Source organism: Setaria viridis, chromosome 7 (assembly GCF_005286985.2).
Source record: "Setaria viridis chromosome 7, Setaria_viridis_v4.0, whole genome shotgun sequence".
NCBI lineage: Eukaryota > Viridiplantae > Streptophyta > Magnoliopsida > Poales > Poaceae > Setaria > Setaria viridis.
The window spans coordinates 24854281-24876657 of record NC_048269.2 but is presented as its reverse complement, the minus strand read 5'-3'; the positions used below and the strand labels follow the sequence as shown (position 1 = coordinate 24876657).

Genomic DNA, 22377 nt, shown 5'->3' with positions numbered 1-22377 from the left:
TCAACTACTCAATACAACAAGTTACTATTTCCTCGTACTTACTTTCAAGCAGGCGACTTCGTCAAATACTTTCTCCTTTTTCACGAGTTCGTACAGGTTGGCAGGGCTGCATCAACTTGACCTCCAGCCGATCTTGTAAGTTCCGTTTACCGAGTAAATTCTAAGCCTTAACTTCAGGCGCATCGCTGTTGTTTCATTTAGATTTATTCACTAGTTATCGATATTTACTAGAATCATAGGTTTTACCTGTTTTTCTAGTTTTATCACCAGTTATCCAGCTAGGAATCGGCAGTTTCGGCTTTCCTTATATTTTACTATTTAATTTACTTATTTTACACATAGCCGATTAGATCTATTCCTGGTGTTGTTACTATAGCATTGTGTTGATTACTCCAGTAGTTTTTGTCTACACTGCTACAGTAATCGGGTGCTTCATAGCCGATTTCTTTATTACGGTAAATCGGCCGATTCGCTGATAAGCTCTCTCGAGATCAGAAATTTAGCCGATCGCGACTTCCGGATTTGACACGTGTTCTTCCTTGCCAATCAACAGGTCAGATTGGCTGGCACGCCGCGCGAACCGCACCAGGGCAATCACCCGAACAGGAGTTAAGCAGATTCTCCCGGGTCGTGTGTCAGACGCTGGGAATTCGGTTGACCAATTTCTAGCGCCAACAACTCCAAAACTTATAGAGCTGATTTTGAGCCGAGTTGAGCCGAGCTTACGATCACCAACTAATTCGGTGATAGTTATTGTTACCAGAGTATGAATCGGTGGTAACAGTGCACGCGCCTACCTTGCCCTGCCTGTGGTCACCGACTGATTTGGTAATGGATACTGTTACCAGAGTATGAATTGGTGGTAACAGTGCACGCGCCTACCTTGGCCCTATGGTCACCGACTGAATTGGTAACGATTATTGTTACTAGAGTATGAGTCGGTGGAATATGCCGGTGCATATTTTCAGTAGAATTCATTTCAAATCTTCACGTGTCTTTGTCCCGGCTTCATTACCATCATTTGCAAGCCTTAGAATAAGACTATCTCTGAATTTTTTACTATCATTTGGATGCCGTAGAATTCTTTTAAGTCTTTCTTTTTCTTCTCATTTTGATGGTTTTGTAATTCATCCTTGGGATCTATAAAACACCTACAAAGGTACATCTTGCAAACATATTAGTCCCAATGACTATGTTGGAATAGAAAATATATCAAACTTTCTACTAGCACTGAAAATTAAAAATATACCATTATGACATCTTCTAGACGGATAACTGTGAATGAATTTTGGAATAGAAAATGAACTCGCGGAATAACGGGAACATGAAATAGATTACACAGTGCCATAGTGCCCAAGATTAAAATGTTATTATGATACTGTCAAATTATATTTAAGCCTATAAAGGAACATGCACAATGATGGAGCTAGAGGTGGAAGATGAAGTAGAGGTAGAAGATGAAGGGAAGAAGCCCTCATGACATATTTTTCTGGATCCACCCCGGTTATGGAAGAAATTAAGGAGAGTGATGGTAAGGTAAGAGCATAAATTGATAATAAAAGCTAGGATGATTTAATGGTACATGCACACTCGGATTCTTGATACTAGCTGTTTCAATCTCATTTAACATTATATCTCCTTTTATTCGCAATCTTAAAGTCATTTGAACTAGAGATACCTAGTTGGAAAATATTGCAAGGTCGAGGATATTAGCTAGCAGCTTTATGGTGTGTTTGGTTTCATGGGTAGCTCCGTCCGGCATGAGTTGGTCCAACATGCAAAGAACGGGGGTTCTATTTCACGGATCCAATCGGCCATGCTTACGGTAAAACTCACACCTAATCGAAACTCCCATTGATTGAACAGTAAAACTGGTATTATTCGTTGGTATCCAATGCTCTGTTCCATTGATCGGCCCCATCTGAATTTTGGATCAATCTCCGCCTCTACTACTGACTTGGGATTATACCTATGATGACAGATAACATCGTCACATGACTCGAACCAAGCGACAATGTTAGGAAATCATCGCAGACCAGCTCGTTTGGCAAACCACGCACGCCGTTTGCCCGTTTATTTCCAGAACAGTATCATAGTCAAAGGAACGACGCCTCCTTGCCTATCGCGAAGAACGCGCCCGTCGGCCCACCGGCGGGAAGCAGCGCCACCTTCACCACGTTGTTCGCCCCCTCCTCAGGCGTCAGGAGCCCCGAGTTCCTTGTCATGTCGGTCTTGACGTAGCCAGGATGCGCGCAGTTGACGCGCAGCCTGGGGTGCCTTCTCGCCATGATCCTCGAGTATGCGTTCACGGCCGCCTTGGCCACCTTGTACGACGCGAGCTCACCCGGCCACCCTCGAGCATCCAGTGCGCCGGCCCCGAAGTCCTTCAGGAACATGTCCAGAAGCTCGTCCAGCCTCTCCTCGGTTAGGTTGTCGGCGTCATTCAGCTCCTGCTTCAGCTCCTCGCTCCTGAAGTACTGCATCATCAGGCGGGCAAATAAAGATGTTTTGGTCATAACTCAGACTGACTGTCCTTTTTATTTGCTACTGGCGAAAACTTTGGAGTGATGGAAATTGATTACTCTTAGCAGGCCAAAGCCGGAGCTGACGTTAACAATCCTTCCGTCGTAGGAGGATTGCAGTAGCGGCAGAAGAGCCTCGGTGACGTGCTTTGTGCCGTAGTAGTTCGTCCTCAGGCCTTCCTTCGCGGTGCTGTAGGTCTCCCGGCTATTTTTATACATCCATCCAATTCTCTGGTGCCAATCCATGCCGTTGAACTGTTCCATGCGCAGACTATAATTAGTGGATTTTTGCCCGTGCCGGGACAGGGGAAAGCCAAGGGGTGAGTGGGAAGTGAATATGCCAACACAACACACGCTTACCTGTTCGCCCACTGGCTTTGGACCGAAAGATGGATCGTCTACGAGCTCAACCCCGCTAATGGCAGCATTGTTGACCTACAAAATCAGAGTGCTCAGCAATCACGCTGTGCTACCATGCTACATCGATAGACGAGTATACCCACAACAGAAAGCCAGAAAAGAAAGGTCAGAAAAGGGAGACGTGAACTTACCAGGATGTCTAGCCTCCCGAAACGGGTCTTCAGGAACTCCGCTAACCGAGCAATGCTCGAAGCATCGGTGACCTCCAGCTGGTGAAAAATGACATCGGAGAGCCCCTGCTCCCTGAGCTTCTCGACGGCGGCTGCGCCCCTCGTCTCGTCCCTGGCTGTCAAAACGACGGTGACGCCGCTAGCGGCCAGCTGCCGGCACACCTCTAGCCCGATCCCTTTGTTTCCGCCGGTGACCACGGCAATCCTGTGGCAACGTACCGATCGCAACGAGTAGCCCAGCATGTTAACGACCGGGGCTCCGGCTCACTGAATCCTAGTTATCCAGCGCTTGAAATCATATAATTTTCCTAAGACTACACGCTTCAGGAACGCAGCAAGGATCGAGATAGTGGAACGTACCTAGTGTTTGGCGGATTGGAGATTGTGCCCTCCATGAGCGTGCACCACGATCTCGATCAACAGGAAAGCAGCCGCTTCTCGCTGTCTGTTCGGCACTTGGTACAGAGTCTAAGCGTCCAACACAGCAGGAGTCGCTTATGGAGTAGCTATAGCTTGGTGGTTGCCAGGGAAATTAGTTAGCGTTCGATGGATACCCGCCACCGGCTAGCAGCTTTGTGTGGTCTTGGTTCCCTCGTCTGTCGAATCTAGCAACAGCCATTGACAGTTGCCTGTATATGGCAATATGCGGCGGCATGGTGACAGTGCCCATGTCGTGTGTCTGTGTGTGTTTGATAGGAGGGCAAGCAGATGCGGACAAGTCGCACATGGCAGCAATTGGATCGCGCGTGCGTATAGTAATCTTGCCCAATGTTGCCCTAAACAAACGGCAGTCGTTCGGTTACCCTCGAGTAGCGAGTACGCCGTGTACATGGACTACACGGTTCTGTACGGACCAGTAAAAAAGGCATGTTAATATGGCATAGACACCTACAAATCAGTGGACTACGTGCATAAGATCACACATTAACATATTGGTATTGATAGAAAGCTAATAATTCTCAGTTCTCAAAGTTAAATGATATCAGTGCATCACTGAATACCAAATACATGAGTTCAGACATGGTTTAATCCCACTTCTCAGTTCTCACAGTAGTACAACACAATGACATAACACATTAATCAGACATAGATACATAGTTGTCAAATCTCAGTTCTTCTTGGCCTTTTCCTTTTTTCCATGCATCTTGACATCGTATTGAACAAATATAAGTTGGTTGAGGCGGTCACAAGTTAGCTTGTTTCTCTTCTTTCTATGAATCTACAAATACCAATTTAAGTTCAGTTCACAAATCATACTTTGTATGTTTATAAAACATTTCTAGAGAATCACTAAGAGTTGGGAGGCTTACCCCTTCAAAACAGCTCCAATTCCTTTCACAGCCGGATGAACTAGAAGTCAAAGAGAGGATCCTAATAGCCATCTTTTGCAAAGTTGGTACTTGTGTTCCATAACTACCCCACCGTTTGGCTGCAAGTTCAAAGAGACATCAAAGAGTTGTACACTTGCAGTGCAACAAGATTAAACAAAGAAATATAGCAAAACGATAAAGCATTCTTGCCTCGTGTCACCTATAGTTGCGTGGTAGAATTGTTAGTGCATGATATTATCCATCATAGTTCAAATCCAAATACAATGTAATCTTAGTCGATGGAAGACCGGGTATTATTTTTGTTAGTATTTAAAAACTCGCTACCTCGCATGCTGTGCAAAGCTAGAGCGGAACCCTTCCAACAGTATCCTGAGAGAACGCATTGGGACATGGCCTGTGGCTTGCACAAGAAAACTTTCAAGTACTTTTTGAGTGGCCTGATGGTTATTGGGTTTTTAAAAAGATTTTTTTCAAATAGCTACGGATTTTTTTAGTCTAATTGAGATATTTCCATAGATATATTAATTTACTATAGTTTTCTTAAAATGTTGGCTAAGGATCGTTGGTTGCTAATTTATTTTCATTAGTGATCACTGGTGGTACCCAATAAGCTCACGCATATATATTAGTTCTACAGTTTGTATGCTAAATTAGAGCAATTTGGATCTCTATATTTTTTTATTAAAAATAAAAATAGAATATCTCATCCAAATAACTTTAATGAATCCTTGGTCTAGCTTTGCAAATTCTTGAAGGTACAAATCCTTAGCTCTGAAAATCTCTAGATTTCTAGTTTAGAGTTGTGCCAAGTAGGTTCTAAACTAGTATAAGAAATTGGCTTTCCTCAAATTCAAATTAAATAGAAAAAATGGTCCATCTTGAACAGTAAAACTGCTTAACTCACCTGTAGATTCAAAAATGCGCTAACATGGCATGCAAGCAGTGTTTAAATTTAGTTTACATGAACCTCGCCCGGCTACTACCTACTAGGAACAATTTGCACCTCAACACAACTTCCATCTTGTGCATGTATGAAAAGTAGTATGTGATGAATACAATGACTATCCAAATAAGTAAAGTTAAGTACATAACATGTTTACAAGTGCAACACATAGATAAGAACCGTGAATCATAACATTACAAACCGGAAAAAACTACTATCTCCTATAAATAGTATAAGTCTCATTATTTCTCTGACTTGAGAAATTCCATGAATCATAACATTACAAATCAGTAAAAACAAAGTAATACCTCCTAAAAATAGTATAAGTTTCATTGTTCTCTTATTTGAGAAATATTTGGATAATTGTGGCATGAATCAACTCAACACATGTAAGGCTAGAATGACTTTGGAGGGCTAATGAATTAATGTTTAGTTTGGATTGGCTAATTTTTAACCCACCTTTAACCTGTTTGGATGGACTAATTTGTAGCTAACTAAAGTTTAGCTCCTGGATCCAAACAAGACCTTAAAGACCTCATGCCCATCACATACTAAATTAGGTATAACTATTCCTGGTTTTCAAGATCAAAGGGCTCCGAGCTAGGGGATGGTAGAGTGTGGAAGCACTCTTTTTCTCACACAAAAAAATTTGACTTATTGTAAAACTTCTAAAATATTTTGGCAACATTTCACAAAAACTTCACAAAGTTGAGCGATTTCACCAATGACCGAATAATATAATGTGTGAAAGATTTCTGATTTTAGAGATAACTTTTAAGATCGAGGTTGGTAGAGTGGACTTTACTCTTCCTAGTTAATGAAATCTTTCTTTTCCTTGGAAAAAATTGACATGCTGTGAAATCTCTAACAGAATTTTGAGGACATTTCACGAAACTTCATAAACTTGAGTGATTTCACCAATGACTGAAAAATCACATTCTAGAATCTTAAATCCTACTCACGACAATCATTCACATGCATAAGTAGTTTATCACCGCAATTGTCTAGCTCCAAACCTGCAATTCATACTCTCAAACAAGCAAGTTATACTAAGAGTAATTTTAAACACATGGATGGACGTGAGCGCACACAGTATGCCGTGCTGATCAAACATCACATGAAGGACAGCAACTCCTTGCCCTCCTCAAAGAAAGCACCGGTCACCCGGCCTTCTGGCAGCATAGCCACCTTCAACACATTGCTTGCACCCTCCTCGGGCGTCAGGAGCCCGGAGTGCAAGGTAATATCCGTCTTGACGTAGCCAGGATGCGCACAGTTGACGCGTAGCTCGGGATGCCTCCTCGCCAGGATCCTCGAGTACGCGTTCACAGCCGCCTTGGCCACCTTGTATGCCGCGAACTCTGCCGGCCACCCACGCGCTTCTGCCACGCCGGCCTCGAAGTCTTTCAGGAACATGTCCAGCAGCTCGTCAAGCCTCTCCTCGGTAAGGTTGTCGATGTCGTTCATCTCTTGTTTCAGCTCCTCGTTTCTGAAATGCTGCATGGGGAAGAACTTTTGTGAAGACTGAATACTCTGGTCCAATTGGGAACTACCAATATCTGGATTGGAATAGTGTGGCTAGAATAGGTTACCCTTAGTAGCCCAAAGTCGGAGGAGACATTAACGATTCTTCCATCAGAGGAGGCTTGGAGGAGAGGCAGGAAGGCCTCGATCACGTGCTTTGTGCCGTAGTAGTTTGTCTGCAGGCCTTCTTTTGCAGCGTCATATGTCTCCCAGCAATTTCCCCACAACCATTCAAGCCTCTCGCCCCTATCCATGCCTTTGAACTGTCGCACACACCAACAAAAAGCTTGCTAAATTTGTCCGTGTTAGATAGAAGAGCAGAACGCGAAGGCTTTGTATTGCAGAAGACGCAGTGATCTCCAACAGTTTCAGTTTCATTCAGGCATTCAGCATTTGTGAGTAGCTAGCTGAAGATGTGAAGCTCAGCTCACCTTTTCACCGCTAGCTACCGGACCATCAACAGGATCTTGGGAGCACATAACCCCACTAACCGCGGCATTATTTACCTACAAATCAACAGCTCACAAACTAGTTACCAGCAGCCATACGAAGGGCGCGTATGGATCCTCGAGCTCAAGTTTAGCCCTTATCATATCGAATGTTCGGATACTAAATAGAAGAACTACATATGAGCTAATTATAAAACTAATTGTAGAAGCCCTGAGCTAATTCGCGAGACAAATCTATTAAACCTAATTAATCCATTGTTAGCAAATGGTTACTGTAGCACCACATTGTCAAATCATGAACTAATTAGGTTTAATAGATTCGTCTCGCGAATTAGACTCCATCTGTGCAATTAGTTTTGTAATTAGCTTATATTTAATACTCTTAATTAGTATCAAACATCCGATGCGATAGAAGCTAAAGGTTATCAAACAGCGCCGAAGAGTTGGGGAAGACGAGACTGATTACCAGGATATCCAGCTTCCCGAAGCGAGTCTTCAAGAAATCGGCCAACCGAGCGATGCTGGAAGCATCAGTGACATCCAGCTGGTGGGAAACGACATCAGACAGCGCCAACTCTTCGAGCTCCTCGACGGCTTCCGCGCCCATCTTCTCGTCCAGTGCCGTCAGAACGACGGCGACGCCGTTGCTCGCCAGCTGCCGGCACACTTCTAGCCCGATACCCCTGTTCCCGCCGGTGACCACGGCAACTCTGCCAAAGTGCCAGCAACAACCAGTGGTTCCACAATTTTCCGAGGACACGGTACGCGAGCACGAAGCATGGGCGTATCATGTGGCACGTACGTACCTTGTGTTGCAAGGATGGGGGATCGCGCCTTCCATGAGCGTTCTTCGGTCGTCCATCACGTGTACGCTGTGTACGCTGCAAGAGGAAGATCGAGCGAGAGAATAATTGAACTGTGTACGCTGATGATCTATTTCCGTAGTTTCGTGTGGTTGGCGCCTTGGCTGTGTTAATCAGTCGTCCATCACGTGGACAACGACGTGATGCACGTGACCGTGATATGCCGGCTACCGTTCGTGTGGTCTTCGTTCAGTTTTGTGCTGTGGAATTTTTTATTTTTATATTTTTTTCCTTTTACGATTTTACAGAAATAAATAGCTGATTCAAAAATTTGCAGAAACAGAGCCCTACCGCCGGATGAAACGGCAAAAGCAATCTATCGCCAGTTGAACAGGCGGTACCTTCCTTCCTCTCGATAGAATATGAACTCGGATGGAGATAAACTTTATATAAAAATTGTAGATCTCGACGAGATCTACAATTTTGTAGTTCAAACTTTTTTCATTTGGTGCCATCTTGGTACTCAAATAATCGACACAAGTTCCAGATGTAAAACGATTATTTGGGCACAAAGATGGTACCAAATGAAAATAGTTTGAATTACAAAGTTGTAAATCTCATCGAGAGCTACAATATTTATATAAAATTTATCTCTATATGAGTTTATATAAATTAGTTATGATTTTTTGAACATGTGCTGCTCAGTTTCAGATCTAAAATTTGAATTTTAGACCTAAAATTTGTGTCGATTATTTGAACATCAGGATGACACTAAATGAAAAAAGTTTAAACAAAAAAGTTGTAGATCTCAGATCTACAATTTTTTCATATAAAGTTTATCTCTATCCGAGTTCATATGAATTAGTTATAATTTCTTTATATCTCTATCCGAGTTCATATGAATTAGTTATGATTTTTTGAAAGTGCGAGGGAAGTTACTGCCGGTTCAACTGACGGTAGCTTACATCCGCCGTTTGATCCGGCGGTACGATAGCTCCGCCGTTTGATCCGGCGGTACGGTAGATGTCTATTTTCTTGGCTATTTATTTCTGCAAAATCGTAAAATAAAAATAACAAAATTATGTGCTGTGTGTGCGTGCCTAGCAGAAGCCAAACCACCCATCCAATGGGCCTTATTTTAGACCTAAGACTTAGCTGGGCCTTTTTTGTTCTTCTAGAACCAGGCCTGCTGGACAGCCTGGGCTTTTTCTCGATCTGGCTCCGCGCCGGCCTGCTGCGGTCCACATCCATCAACCTGTTCACCACATCGACAACATACAACGTACACTGTCTCAGATCCTGGCAAACGCGGCGTGCAAACTGCTGTAAGCCTACAGATGCAGATGCGCCTCGTGTTTGGGTCACTGGAGAATGGAGATGGCTCCCTCGGACCATGAGCATGCTCCACGAACTCAGCTCGAAAAAGTAATGGAGATGGCTCGCTTGAATCAATGCAACGACCACGATATCGATTGCAGTTTCGTGGTTTGGCTGTTTCCCTTTGCATAGATAGATTCCACGTGAACACCGCAGGAGAGAATATTATTACGACCCCTACATGTGAACACAAACACGAGATAGGACGTTCACGTGGTGCGCGTCTGAGGGAGACGACGGCGCAAGAGTCAAAGCATGATCATCTGGTCTGGATGATTTTTAACGGGATATTTTTAGTTCTCAACGCTTAGCTGATTTTTGACCCCTCAGAAATAGGGTACCATCAGAAATCCAATAGCTGGATAAACCACAAACTGATCCAAAACCGAAATATATGTCAGCGCTGTCGCGGACCTGAACTATACTGCAAGTGGTTTCCCATGCCAAGAAACGCCTCAAGTAGGAAGTAGCTGTGAAAAATCAAAATGTTGTTACTAACTTATTATATTGCACATAAGATCTACTGTTTGTGCTCAACATTTCAATTCATGGTTCTCTTCCTTATTCTGAATCACCACAAACTTCACACGAACGACGCCTCCTCCCCGTCTTCAAAGAAAGCGCCGGTGACCCCGCCTTCCGGCAGCAGCGCCACCTTCGCCACCCTGCTCCCGCCTTCCTCGGGCGTCAGGAGCCCCGAGTGCATAGTGATGTCGGTCTTGATGTACCCGGGATGCACGCAATTCACGCGCAGCCCGGGTTCCTTCGCGGCCAGGATCCTCGAGTACGCATTCATGGCCGCCTTGGCCACCTTGTATGCGGCGAATGCTACCGGCCACCCGCGCGCGTCCGCCTTTCCGGCCTCGAAGTCTTTCAGGAACGTGTCCAGCAGCTCGTCCAGCCTCTCCTCGGTGAGGTTGCCGACGTTGTTCAGCTCTTGCTTCAGCTCCTCGTTTCTGAAAAACTGCATCGGGAAGAAATTGTGTCGCCGTTTCATCAGTACTAGAGAAGGCTGGGTCGGAGATTGGATAAGCAATGTTTATGATATAATGATGCGCTGGCGTTGGATTGGAATTTGGAACAGTGCGTGATCAAAAGAAGTTACCCTGAGCAGCCCGAAGTCGGAGGAAACGTTAACGATTCTTCCATTGGAGGAGGCTTGCAGAAGAGGCAGTAAGGCTTCGATCACATGCTTTGTGCCGTAGTAGTTTGTCTGCAGGCCTTTCTTTGCAGCGTCATAAGTCTCCCGGCTATTTCTCCACAACCATTCAAGCCTCTGGTCCCTATCCATGCCACACAGCTGTCACACGCATCAACAACAAACATTGTTCAGTATGTCCCTATGAATGAACATGGCCCACTAAAAACATTGCTTTAACCATCAGGAAAAAGTGAACATGAGAACATCTATTGCTTAAACCTTGATTAACTGAAGATGTAAATCTCACCTCTTCTTCGCTTGTTACTGACGCGTAAGCAGGATCTCGGTTGTACTCAACGCCACCAAATGCAGCATTATTAATCTACAAACAGAGCACCTTCATCAACCAATCACCATGCGGCCATTGCAAACCTTCGGAAGAAGACTTACCAGAATGTCTAGCCTCCCAAAACGGATCTTCAAGAAATCGGCTAACCTAGCAATGCTTGACGCATCCGTGATGTCCAACTGGTGGAAAATGACACTGGAAAGCCCCAGCTCCCCGAGCTTCTCAACGGCCGCTCCGCCCCTCGTCTCGTCCCTAGCCGTTAAGACGACGGTGACACCATTCCCAGCTAGCTGCCGGCACACCTCTAGCCCGATCCCTTTGTTCCCGCCGGTGACCACAGCGATCCTGGCATGCAACCGCCATGACTCTGTGAGTCTGTACGCAGTTCATCAAGTTTGTAGCAAGACAACATGGTAAGAGCGAGGATTCATACCTTGTGCTTGGGACGGGGAAACTGGAGATGCCTCCCTCCATGAGCGTGCACCACGAGCTCTTGTCAAACAAGGCACTAGGAGATGACTTTCTCTGGTCAGCCTGGTGCTGGCAGGCCTTATCAACAGGTTAAAACAAAGGGAAAAGGAGGCTACATGTGCCTCTCATGTTTATCTCTTTTATTTAGTATAAGATGGTAGCGAAATCACACGTGGCCAAGATCAGATTAAAGGTTCACGTGGGACATTTCTAACGGAGATGACAGGACAAGTCCCTGTTTCTTTTTTCATCTGGGACAAATCAAGGTGGCAGCATCAGATCGCTGAAATTGGATATTCTGTGGATAGCCGCCTAATAAAGACATAAATAAACCGACTAAAGGAAGCAGCTGTTAGCTGTCGCTATCTGAACCAAGGACCAAAGAACAAGCTATAGCAGGTAAGCACTGACGCCATGCAGAAGCAAGCAAGAAAACAATACAGAATAGCCTGACCTAGTTGTGAACATTCCAAATAAAATGGTCATTACACTCCTAAAGACGATTCACTGCTGTTTTTTAACAAGTAGATTAATTTGAAATTTGATATAGTGAGCAACCGGGCATTTGTGTGTATCAGCAGCTCTTTATGTTGATAAGTTTGTTGACATACCACCAACTTCCCTACAAATATTCACTAACTCAAGCAATAAATTCTGTTTTAACCAATTTCTGGAAGCAAAAAAAGGAAGAACTAGTCATGTAATTTCTCTCCTGCTTTGTGATTATGAACATATTCACCTTCATCTCTAGAAAAGTCAAAAAGATGATGCTTCATTCAACCACTATATGGTACCATCTAGACAACAAACCAGAACAGAGGCCACAGCCCACAGCAGTATGAACTAGGAAGTAGTATCCTCTCAGGGGAAAATGTAAAGAACTAGTACGACCAAACATGCCAAGCGTGGTCCATTGAAAATATGCAAAGTTCTCCAGAGAGATCAGTGGTACATTGCAAATATGAAACGTCTAAAGAGAGATCATACAGAAGATGAGGAATCATGGTGTGGAGCTCTACAATGTACTCAGCGTGCTAGTTTGAGTACACAAGTCAAACTACAATACTTATGGGCACCAACTACTCTATAACTCTTTCTTTTATTCTGAAACTAAGAGAGATATGATCATATATAATATGATCACACAAAGGATGCCTCCCCATTCAGATCAAAATAAGCACCAGTTGGCCCATCATCAGGCAAGAGAGCAACCTTCACAGGGTTGCGAGCACCCTCTTCAAGTGTCAATACTCCCATGTGCATAGACATATCGGTCTTGACATAACCAGGTGTCAGACAGTTGATACGCAGTGTAGGATACTTCTTAGCAAGAATCCTTGTGTATGCATTAAGGGCCGCTTTGGCAACTTTGTAGGCTGAAGATCCACCTGTTGGCCACCCATGTGCCTCTAGTAAGTTGGCCTTGAAATCTTCTAGGAACAAATCCAACAGTTCCTCCAGTCTCTTTTCAGTAAGATTGTCTATGTCATCGAACTCCTTCCTAAGTTCTTCACTGTTGAAGTTCTGCTCAAAAAGAAAGGGTACGATCTTCATTAACTGGAAGTGAACAAGAACAAGGGAAGTGGACTAAAACAAAGTGTACATTTTTATTGCATGCAACCCCCAGTAGAAATGTTCAGTGACATCACCTAAATTTTTGTAGTAATATAGAAACCACCATTAAAAAAAGAAAAAAAAATTCTGCTGGTGCCTGCATCTGCATAAGACGTTACAAGTTGCACTGAAAGAAAATTGTGGAATGTGGACACAAAGAAGAATGCTTCTCCGAAAGGCTATTGGTTGTTGTGCAACAGAAAAAAAAAACTCAAAACAAAAGGGGGGGCATTCAAGCATGCTACCGCAGATATATTCTGGCAAAACATTGTTGACAATGACCTGTGTACAATAGCTTTGATATTTACAGGACTTACTCTCAGCAGTCCAAAGCCTGACGAAACATTGACAATTCTTCCAGAGGAGGATAACTGAAGAAGGGGAAGTAGTGCCTCTGTGACAATCTTAGCACCATAGTAGTTCGTCCTCATACATTGTTTAGCTTCCTCGTATGTCTCTTTTGAATTTTCTCTCATCCATTCAACTCTCTGGTTCACATCCATGCTTTCAACCTATCCTTGCATAAACATATTTAGTATTCTTCAATCAAACAGATACTTCTATTTTTCTTAGTGTTGCATACATATATAATCATGTTATTCAGTAAATAGTCAGGTTGTAGGTGAAGGTACAGTCTAACATGCAATTCACTTCTGAAACATGGTGGCTGGCTGGCCGAATTGAATAACTTATGGATTGTCAATCTCAAACGAAGATGTTTACCACATAACATCTCAACCTCTTGAAAGACAAACAGGAAACAACTATAGAAACAGGCAACTACAGCTACATTAGGGTACCTGATCCTTGACTTTGGCAACCAAAACTGGATCTCTGTCAACACCTGAAATCCCAGCATTATTGATCTACATGCAACAAGACGAGAAAGTGATGATGATGCATTGCAAATAATTCAGTGAACAATCACTTCATTCAAACACTAATGTGTGATAAATCATAAACGCATAAGGTGCACGGTAAGCTCACTCAATACTTGGTTTTCTGGAACTTTGAAGCAAAAAAAAAATGCATTGAGAATAGAGTTTATAAGTATTCCAGCTTGCTGGGAATGCTGCTGATTGTCTAAAACAAAATTCAGCACAACAGAGTATGAGGTCAGTTGCCACTTCTATATGTTAAAGTACCAAGTTCAATTTAAGTAGAAAGAGCAAAACGGAATGCATATCTCTGCCGGTGTCTCTGCTACTCCCCAAATTCAGTCAAAAAAAAATCAGCCGGGGCAATAGTATATTGGAACAGCATCGATTCCCACTTCCCCAAATTCATGGAGCACACATCACCGAGCGAAGCGAGATGCAAAGGGGAGGCCATACCAGGATGTCAAGCCTCCCGAACTGGCCCCTGACGAAATCCGCCAGCCGGGCGGCGCTGGAGGGGTCGGTGACGTCGAGCTGGTGGAAGAAAACCTCGGCGGCGCCGCTGGAGCGCCGGATGGCCTCGACCGCTTCCAACCCCCTCGCCTCGTTCCTCGCCGTCAGGACGACCTTGAGCCCCTTGGTCGCCAGCTGCCGGCACGTCTCGAGACCGACCCCCTTGTTTCCCCCGGTGACCAGCGCGATTCTGAACGCACCCGGCGCGGCAGCGCCGACGGACTCACGGAATCAGCGGGCGGGGAGAACTCGCTCGGCGCCTGGTGGCAGAAACTGGAGTGGGGCAGGAGGGCGGGTTCCGCCGGTGTACCTCTTGATCGACGGATTCGAGACGGCCGCGTCCATGTTTCCTCCTCTCCGATCGGGGCGGCGCGGGCGTGAGGGGAGGAACTGCTAGCGCCTAAGCCTTCGGGATTCGAGAAGACGATGATTCGCCGCTCGGCCAGCCGGACACGCACCTTTCCTTCGGGAACGGCTTCTGCCTGTGCCTGTCGCTGTCGGCCTGCGCGCAGGCTGCCGAGAGAGCCGCCGCGCGTGCGCCTGCCGGCGACCGACCGGTGCGCCGGCATCAGCTTACGAGTTGTGGGCCGTGCAGCCCAAGATTGGCCCAGTTTTGTAGCCCAGGTCACGGAGCGCAAACAGGCCCGACGTCTCTCCTCAGGCTGGGCTTCTTTGTAGCTGGGACTGTACCTGTCCTTTCTTCCCAATTTGTTCCGATGAAGTGAGCATGTGATAGCAGGGCCATCTACTGATCTACCACATGCTCGAGAAGTCGAGCTAGGATTGTTTAACGCGACCCACATGACGTGCTGTCGAGTCCCAGAAAAATCTCTGCGACATGTGGGATAGTTGAATCCCCCGTCAATTGCTTCAGTCAGACGCAGATGGCACGCATCCGCTTGTCGATTTCTCAAGCCCAACCAGAATTACGGCTCCTGCACCAGGATTCCTGGGTCTGGGTCACCTTGGTTGCGTACGCGGCAATCGTGTGTGGCAAGGTTTCTTGGTACTGACAGAAAGTAATAAAACCTGTAAAAAATCGCACGGAGCTATCAGCATGAGGACGATGTCAAGACCTAGACCCTTGGCTTTTGTACGGACCCTGCTCGCTAGAAATCTCCATGCTCACGCCCAAATTCCAACACCAAACCATCTCTAGAATTGTTTATCTGAATTTGGTGAGAACAGTCAATTAAACAAAACAGCATGCAGCCAGCAGGCAGCCAACGACGTTTGTGTCAGTGTGTGCTGGAACGGAATGGATGGATGGACACGAATCACAAATGAGCGGACGCAGCAGCCAAGCCCGGCCGCGCGCGTCTCTTGGCTCTTGCTATCTATCCCGTTCGCGCGGCCCGATGCCGGAAGAAACCAACGGCCGTCGCGGCCATCTTTTGGCCGCCATCGTGACAAGCACGGCGTCAAGTACCGCCCGCCGCGGCCACGAGTGCGATGCCAGCGGCCGGGCCGCCGTCGCCGTGTCAGTGGCTCTGCCCTGACTCCCGAGGTCAACTGAGGTCAACAGATATGATAGCCAAGTTTGTCCATTTCTCTTTTCTAGATGCCGTGACGCTGATGCTTCTCATGACGTTTGAATGTTCCGCTCCTGCCTGGCACGTCGCACTTCCAGGGTTACATCAAGCTAAAACTGTTCACGGTTATTGGAGTTCTTACCGGTACTAAACCTGTACTGCTAGAGTTTTACCGACTCGAGGTACAACTATGTTACAGGAAATTCCAAGTCAAGTCGCCACCACGACGCGCAAAAACTAGTACTCTTTCGTCACTACGACAGCGACCGCCCTATCGATCACCTCCCGCCGGAGAGGCCGGACACGTCCGAGAACGCGCCGGAGACGGGGCTGACGCCGGACGTGACCGTGGACGGGAACGACATGGCGAACGAGTCGAACCCCTCGTTCTGCATCAGCGCCAGCATCGTGTAGCTCACGTACGTCGGCGCCACCTCCGGCATCGGGGCGTCGCCCTCCAGGTACTGCACCACCTGCCGCATCCCGGGGCGCGCGTCGGGCAGCGGGTGCGCGCACATGAGCCCCAGCCTGATCGCCAGCCGGGCCTCGTCGGCGTCGTACTTGCCGCAGAGCCGCGGGTCCACCGTGTCGAGACCCGCGCCCTTGCGCTCGTGCTCCTGCACCCAGTCCAGCAGCACGTTCTGCTCGTCGGGCGCGATGCACCCGAGCGGGCGGCGCCCGCAGGTCACCTCCAGCACGAACACGCCGAAGGCGAACACGTCGGTGACCGGGGTGGCCTTCCCCGTGCGCACGAGCTCCGGGGCGAGGTAGCCCATGGTGCCGACGACGTGCGTGGTCTGGGGGTCGACGCCGTGGTCGTACAGCCTCGCGAGGCCGAAGTCGCCGAGCCGGCCATTCATGTCGCCGTCGAGGAGCACGTTGCTCGCCTTGATGTCGCGGTGGATGACGATCTGCTCCCAGTCCTCGTGGAGGTACAGCAGGCCGGAGGCGACGCCCTTGATGATGTGGAACCTCTGCTCCCAGTCCAGGACGGGCTTCGTCTTGTCGTAGAGGTACTTGTCGAGGCTGCCGTTGGACATGTAGTCGTACACGAGGAGGAGCTCGCCCTTGCGCCGGCAGTAGCCCAGGAGCTGCACGAGGTTCCGGTGCCGGAGGTGGCCGATGCTGACGACCTCCGCGATGAACTCCTTCATCCCCTGCTTGGAGTCGTGCGACACCCTCTTCACGGCGATCTCGAGGTTGGACTTGGGGAGCACGCCCTTGTACACCCGCCCGAACCCGCCGGTGCCGAGCAGCTGCTTGTTCTTGAAGCCCTTGGTGGCGTGGTAGAGCTCCTTGTACGAGAAACGGTGCGGGCCGAACTCCACCTCCCAGTCCTCGCGCACCTCGGCGTACCTCACCCGCCGCCGCACGAACAGGAAGACGCCGACGAGCAGCGCGAGGACGAACGCCGCGGTGGCGATCGGAAGCACGATCTCCAGCACCTTCGACCTGGGCTTGGGCCCGAACCGCGGCAGCGACGGCAGCTTCGAGGTGTCCAGCGGCGGGGCCGCGCCGCCCATGGCGAAGCTCCAGCCCAGGACGTAGTGGCGCGTGAAGATGACGCCCGTGGCCGCCGAGAAGCCGACATAGGCGGTGTCCGTTCCGACCGCCGAGAGGTTGACCGGCGCGGAGATGAGCGGCTTCCTCGGCCTGGGCACGCCCATGGGCGCCATGGTCACGTCGAGCCTTGTGGTGGCGCCGTCGTAGTCGACCCAGAACTGCATGGGCTGGCGGCTGATGAGGCTGAGGTTGTTGAACACCCCCGTGGCGTCGTCGTAGTAGCCGGCGCTGTTGTTCTGCAGCGACCTCATGCTGTTGACGTTGACGCCGACGTGGTTGCTGTTCATGTCCTGGAACTCCGGGTTGAGCATGGTGTCGAGCTCGACGAAGAGCACGCGGTTGTCGTCCTTGCCGTTGTCGGTGACGTTGAGGACGCCGAGGTACTGGCCGGCGTTGAAGGTGGAGAGCCTGGTGCTGGGCGCCACCACGAACGCCATGCCGTTGTCGCTCAGCACGGTGAAGTTGGACACGATGGCGAAGACGAACGCCGCCGAGAAGGACCGGACGGCTCCGCCGGGGCCGTCGCGCAGGCGGACCGGCGCCGGGTGGAACGCGTGGCCGGCCATCTGGCTGGTGCCGTTGCTGAGCACCAGGAGCCCGTTCGGCGCCACCACGGACATGCCGTCGAGCGCGAGGTTCGCGCCGCCGAAGCCGTTGTAGGTGAACTCCTCGGCGGCCAGCACGGTCGCATGGTCGGAGCAGGCCGCGGCGAGGAGGAGGAGGAGGGAGAGTGGGAGGACGAGCAAGCGGAGACGCCCCATCGCGTACCGGCTCGTCACGGCAGCTGCAAGACGGGCTGTCTCTCCACGGAAGCGATTCTGGATTGAAGAAGTAGCAGAGTAGTTCACGACTGAGCTTCCGCCTTGGCCCTCTGTGTCTCGTAATGTCTGGGTGTGAACGACGGCGATGCTTTGACCCCGGCGGCCGACGGGGACTAGTTGTCCAACACGGCCGCCTGATCGGAATTCAAGAGGGGCGTTGGTGACGGGGATGCATCGGACCCGTGCACGATCACAGTACGAGGCACATGTCTGCTTACCGGACCGGACGGGTAGGGTAGGGCGACAAGCGCGTCCCATTGAATTTCGACGACAATGCTGATACAAGTCAAGGAAATGCCCGATAAAATATCCTGGCCAGCGATGACAGCAGTGAGTGAGTGGTTAAGTGTCACACAGCACGGGAGGGATTAGAGCAGGTAGTACCGGGTGAGAGAGCGTGCGTAAATTGGGTTGGTGTCGTCTGGTGGGCTGCGTCCCTTTTGACTCTGCGCTGCTCCCTTTTCTTGCCTCCTTATCAAGCCAGGTTGTTTAAGGTTTCTCGACATGATCTAGAATCGCAGATGGTCAAAAGGACTGACATATTATACAGGCGCTAAAATCTCGCGGCAGATCAGTGTGAGGACGACTCGCGTTTCTTCGAGCTCCAACCACCGCAGAAAATGGGGCCAGTGGGAGCGGACGATCAGATCACGAAAGGGCAGCGCAAGCCGCCGCAGAGTGGCCCTGTTCCTGTGGGGCGGCGGCAGGTGGACGGCCGAGAGAGGATGGAGTGATTGCGCTCGCGCAATCGCGTCCTCCGAGTCCCGCAGTCGCGTCGTCCCCGGCGACTTCCATCCGTGGGGACGCGAGAAAACTGGCCGGAAACGTTGACGGCTTGACGCTGCGGCTGCCCGCTGACCTCCGGGATCCCGATCAGCGGCTGGCTGGGGACCGAGGAAGAAGGCACCCGCATCACGGCACACGGGCGCGCGCGTCCACACCATCGACCACGCCTGTTGTTTGTTTCTTCAATGGCACCATGATTCCGCAAGGTAATTCAGACAGCGACGGCCCGAAAAGAGATTTATTTACCCCTCCTACTCCTCTCACCATCCGCGCGTACGGCAGGGTCGGCAGGTAGGTGTTGATGACTAGTAATGAGGATTAAGTACTCCCTGACGTGCGAATCTGGTCAGCTTCACACACTGCCAGAGCCCAAAGAGGCGAAGACGCATACGGCGGCCACGTTAAAGAAACACCGGGAGCACTGACAAGCCAGAGCCAAACCGTTCGGCCGGCCTTTGCTTGCTCCCCAACTGTTCGAGGTTAGTGGTAGGCTGGTAGCCATGCCGCTGCTCGTGCTGCTGCTCTTCCTCGGCCTCGGCGGGCTCCTGCCCGCGGCGACGGCGGCCGACGAGCAGTTCGTCTTCGACGGGTTCAAGGGCGCGAACCTCACCCTCGACGGGATGGCCACGGTGACGCCGGACGGGCTGCTCCTGCTCACCAACGCCACCAAGCAGCTCAAGGGCCACGCCTTCTACCCGGCGCCGCTGCGGTTCCACCGGACCCCCAACGGCACGGCGATGCGGTCCTTCTCCACGGCCTTCGTCATCGGCATCATCGGCGCGTACGAGGACCTCAGCAGCCACGGCATGGCGTTCGTGGTGGCCAAGAGCCGCAACTTCACATCCGCGCTGCCGGGCCAGTTCCTCGGCCTCGTCAGCTCCGCCACTAACGGCAACGCCACCAACCACCTCTTCGCGGTCGAGTTCGACACCATCCTCAACTCGGAGTTCAGCGACATGAGCGGCAACCACGTCGGGATCGACGTGAACGGGCTCAACTCCGTCGACGCCGACAACGCCGGCTACTACGACGACGCCACCGGCGCGTTCCGGAACATGAGCCTGGTGAGCCGCAAGGCGATGCAGGTGTGGGTGGACTTCGACGGCCCGACCATGCAGGTCAACGTCAGCATGGCGCCCCTGGAGGTGGCCCGGCCCAGGAAGCCCCTGCTCTCCACCACCGTTAACCTCTCCTCCGTCATCGACGGCGACACCGCGTACGTCGGCTTCTCGTCGGCGTCCGGCATCCTCTTCTGCCGGCACTACGTGCTCGGCTGGAGCTTCAACATGGACGGCGCCGCCCCGGCGCTCAACATCTCCTCCCTGCCCACCCTGCCGGTCACGTTCCCCAAGCCGCGGTCCAAGACGCTGGAGATCGTGCTGCCGATAGCGTCCGCGGCGCTCGTATTCGCGGTGGGCGCCGCCGTCTTCGCGTTCCTGCGGCGGCGGCGCATGTACGCGGAGGTCAAGGAGGAGTGGGAGGCCACGTTCGGCCCGCACAGGTTCTCGTACAAGGATCTTTACCACGCCACCGACGGGTTCAGCGACGAGCGGCTGCTCGGCATCGGCGGCTTCGGGCGGGTGTACCGGGGCGTCCTGGCGTCCAAGGTGGAGGTCGCGGTGAAGAAGGTGGCGCACGGGTCCAGGCAGGGGATGCGGGAGTTCGTGGCCGAGGTCGTCAGCATCGGCCGGCTCCGGCACCGCAACCTCGTGCAGCTGCTCGGCTACTGCCGGCGCAAGGGCGAGCTCCTCCTCGTCTACGACTACATGCCCAACGGCAGCCTCGACAAGTACCTCTACGACCGGAGCAAGATCCCCCTGAGCTGGGGGCAAAGGTTCCGCGTGATCAAGGGCGTCGCGTCCGGCCTGCTCTACCTCCACGAGGACTGGGAGCAGGTGGTGGTGCACCGCGACATCAAGGCCAGCAACGTGCTTCTGGACAAGGAGATGAACGGCCGGCTGGGCGACTTCGGGCTGGCGCGGCTGTACGACCACGGCACCGACCCGCACACGACGCACGTGGTGGGCACCATGGGGTACATGGCGCCGGAGCTGGGGCACACGGGGAAGGCCTCCAAGGCGTCGGACGTGTTCGCATTCGGGGCCTTCATGCTGGAGGTGGCGTGCGGGCGGAAGCCCGTGGTGCAGGACGCGCGCGACAACCGGCTGGTGCTGGTGGACTGGGTGCTGGAGCGGTGGCGCGCCGGGGTCGTCACGGACACGGTGGACCCGCGCCTGGCCGGCGACTTCGTCGGGAGCGAGGCGAGCCTGGTGCTGAGGCTGGGGCTGCTGTGCTCGCACCCGCTGCCCGGCGCGCGGCCGGGGATGCGGCAGGTGGTGCAGTACCTGGACGGCGACGTGCCGCTGCCGGAGCTGTCGCCAACGTACCAGGGCCTCAACATGCTCGCGCTCATGCAGGACCAGGGATTCGACCCCTACATCATGTCGTTCCCGATGACATCGATGGGCGCCAGCACCATCTCTGACCTCTCCGGAGGGAGATGAGAGTCTTGATCGTCAATTGGCTGGAATTACTAGTTCAGACTTCGAACCCTTTCCGGCTTTCCCCCCTATTCGAGAATGCAAATTCAGAACCTGCTATGTGTAGAGTAGTAGTGCCCCAGAATATAGTGTGGATGACCTGAATGTAAAGATGTGCTCGGTGTAGCATAATGTTCAGATGATAAATTACTGACCAGTGACCACAGCTGGAGATTGAGGTTTGATCCCCCAAGTCCCAAGCCGCTCCACATGAGGGAGCGACTGAACTTTGCTTGTAGTTATAAGGGAGCCTGAGGATTTCGTACATTGTTAACTTAATCAGGCATTTTCAAGACAAACTGTTGTGGAGCAAAGGTATACTATTGCATAAGCCTTGAAACCAAACTTCAGAACTCACCGGTACACACGTAGTGACGGTTTCGACACGATTTTCTGGTCTGTAGCCATTTCGGTCCAAGAGAATTGAACGCTAGGTTTGGCTTGTCGACAAAGTTAGGTCTCGAGTGTTCTTGGGTGACATTACTTGATTTGCACGGTATTTCTGCATCTTGGGTATCAAGAAGATGGCATCCACACCAATAATAGGTCTATGCGCAGAAATTATATGAATGCGATATTGCGGATTTGTCGAAGCGGAACACCATGCGATGCAGATGTCACTATAATCAT

General features: G+C 50.2%; 6 protein-coding genes across 7 annotated transcripts; 1 reads left to right on the top strand and 5 right to left on the bottom strand.

The window, feature by feature from the left end:
* Positions 1 to 1854: 1854 nt before the first annotated feature.
* Positions 1855 to 3687, bottom strand: LOC140223398 ((+)-neomenthol dehydrogenase-like). Of its 2 annotated transcripts, none has more exons than XM_072295224.1 (5): positions 3473 to 3687; positions 3074 to 3386; positions 2883 to 2957; positions 2583 to 2777; positions 1855 to 2477 (listed from the first exon to the last, which is right to left on the bottom strand). In XM_072295224.1, exons 2-5 carry the CDS (start codon positions 3353 to 3355, stop codon positions 2097 to 2099), a joined length of 933 nt encoding a protein of 310 aa, XP_072151325.1. In that variant the 5' UTR covers positions 3356 to 3386; positions 3473 to 3687; the 3' UTR covers positions 1855 to 2096. The 2 variants fall into 2 exon arrangements, with proteins under 2 accessions (XP_072151325.1, XP_072151326.1); XM_072295225.1 differs by having other exon boundaries at positions 3074 to 3317; positions 3473 to 3681.
* Positions 3688 to 6277: 2590 nt separating this feature from the next.
* LOC117864001 (short-chain dehydrogenase/reductase 2b-like) lies at positions 6278 to 8316 on the bottom strand. The gene is made up of 5 exons (XM_034747960.2): positions 8166 to 8316; positions 7826 to 8069; positions 7342 to 7416; positions 6979 to 7173; positions 6278 to 6883 (listed from the first exon to the last, which is right to left on the bottom strand). Exons 1-5 carry the CDS (start codon positions 8219 to 8221, stop codon positions 6500 to 6502), a joined length of 954 nt encoding a protein of 317 aa, XP_034603851.2. The 5' UTR covers positions 8222 to 8316; the 3' UTR covers positions 6278 to 6499.
* A 1696-nt stretch (positions 8317 to 10012) lies between these two features.
* Positions 10013 to 11623, bottom strand: LOC140223282 (salutaridine reductase-like). Its single transcript, XM_072294842.1, has 5 exons — positions 11463 to 11623; positions 11131 to 11374; positions 10988 to 11062; positions 10645 to 10839; positions 10013 to 10503 (listed from the first exon to the last, which is right to left on the bottom strand). The coding sequence occupies exons 1-5, from the start codon at positions 11501 to 11503 to the stop codon at positions 10123 to 10125; spliced, it is 936 nt and encodes a 311-aa protein (XP_072150943.1). The 5' UTR covers positions 11504 to 11623; the 3' UTR covers positions 10013 to 10122.
* A 759-nt stretch (positions 11624 to 12382) lies between these two features.
* Positions 12383 to 15064, bottom strand: LOC117863364 (salutaridine reductase). The gene is made up of 5 exons (XM_034747028.2): positions 14816 to 15064; positions 14449 to 14695; positions 13915 to 13980; positions 13432 to 13626; positions 12383 to 13024 (listed from the first exon to the last, which is right to left on the bottom strand). The coding sequence occupies exons 1-5, from the start codon at positions 14848 to 14850 to the stop codon at positions 12641 to 12643; spliced, it is 927 nt and encodes a 308-aa protein (XP_034602919.2). The 5' UTR covers positions 14851 to 15064; the 3' UTR covers positions 12383 to 12640.
* A 969-nt stretch (positions 15065 to 16033) lies between these two features.
* Positions 16034 to 18361, bottom strand: LOC117863362 (L-type lectin-domain containing receptor kinase SIT2). Its single transcript, XM_034747026.1, has one exon. It carries the CDS (start codon positions 18359 to 18361, stop codon positions 16316 to 16318), a length of 2046 nt encoding a protein of 681 aa, XP_034602917.1. The 3' UTR covers positions 16034 to 16315.
* A 1146-nt stretch (positions 18362 to 19507) lies between these two features.
* LOC117863363 (L-type lectin-domain containing receptor kinase SIT2) lies at positions 19508 to 21930 on the top strand. Its single transcript, XM_034747027.2, has one exon. The coding sequence runs from the start codon at positions 19708 to 19710 to the stop codon at positions 21709 to 21711; it is 2004 nt and encodes a 667-aa protein (XP_034602918.1). The 5' UTR covers positions 19508 to 19707; the 3' UTR covers positions 21712 to 21930.
* Positions 21931 to 22377: the final 447 nt, after the last annotated feature.

What these genes read in the sequence shown, in the direction of transcription:
- LOC140223398 (XM_072295224.1), bottom strand. Translation starts at nt 3,355, where the DNA reads ATGCTGGGCTACTCGTTGCGATCGGTACGTTGCCACAGGATTGCCGTG. An exon ending in CAAAGCCAGTGGGCGAACAG is followed by an intron (nt 2,778 to 2,882) that starts GTAAGCGTGTGT and finishes CGCATGGAACAG; the next exon opens with TTCAACGGCATGGATTGGCA. An exon ending in CCGGCTTTGGCCTGCTAAGA is followed by an intron (nt 2,478 to 2,582) that starts GTAATCAATTTC and finishes CTGATGATGCAG; the next exon opens with TACTTCAGGAGCGAGGAGCT.
- LOC117864001 (XM_034747960.2), bottom strand. Translation starts at nt 8,221, where the DNA reads ATGGACGACCGAAGAACGCTCATGGAAGGCGCGATCCCCCATCCTTGC. An exon ending in TCGGGAAGCTGGATATCCTG is followed by an intron (nt 7,417 to 7,825) that starts GTAATCAGTCTC and finishes GTTGATTTGTAG; the next exon opens with GTAAATAATGCCGCGGTTAG. An exon ending in CGGTAGCTAGCGGTGAAAAG is followed by an intron (nt 7,174 to 7,341) that starts GTGAGCTGAGCT and finishes TGTGTGCGACAG; the next exon opens with TTCAAAGGCATGGATAGGGG.
- LOC140223282 (XM_072294842.1), bottom strand. Translation starts at nt 11,503, where the DNA reads ATGGAGGGAGGCATCTCCAGTTTCCCCGTCCCAAGCACAAG. An exon ending in CAGTAACAAGCGAAGAAGAG is followed by an intron (nt 10,840 to 10,987) that starts GTGAGATTTACA and finishes TGCGTGTGACAG; the next exon opens with CTGTGTGGCATGGATAGGGA. An exon ending in CCGACTTCGGGCTGCTCAGG is followed by an intron (nt 10,504 to 10,644) that starts GTAACTTCTTTT and finishes TTCCCGATGCAG; the next exon opens with TTTTTCAGAAACGAGGAGCT.
- LOC117863364 (XM_034747028.2), bottom strand. Translation starts at nt 14,850, where the DNA reads ATGGACGCGGCCGTCTCGAATCCGTCGATCAAGAG. An exon ending in TCGGGAGGCTTGACATCCTG is followed by an intron (nt 13,981 to 14,448) that starts GTATGGCCTCCC and finishes TGTTGCATGTAG; the next exon opens with ATCAATAATGCTGGGATTTC. An exon ending in TTGCCAAAGTCAAGGATCAG is followed by an intron (nt 13,627 to 13,914) that starts GTACCCTAATGT and finishes ATGCAAGGATAG; the next exon opens with GTTGAAAGCATGGATGTGAA.
- LOC117863362 (XM_034747026.1), bottom strand. Translation starts at nt 18,361, where the DNA reads ATGGGGCGTCTCCGCTTGCTCGTCCTCCCACTCTCCCTCCTCCTCCTC.
- LOC117863363 (XM_034747027.2), top strand. Translation starts at nt 19,708, where the DNA reads ATGCCGCTGCTCGTGCTGCTGCTCTTCCTCGGCCTCGGCGGGCTCCTG.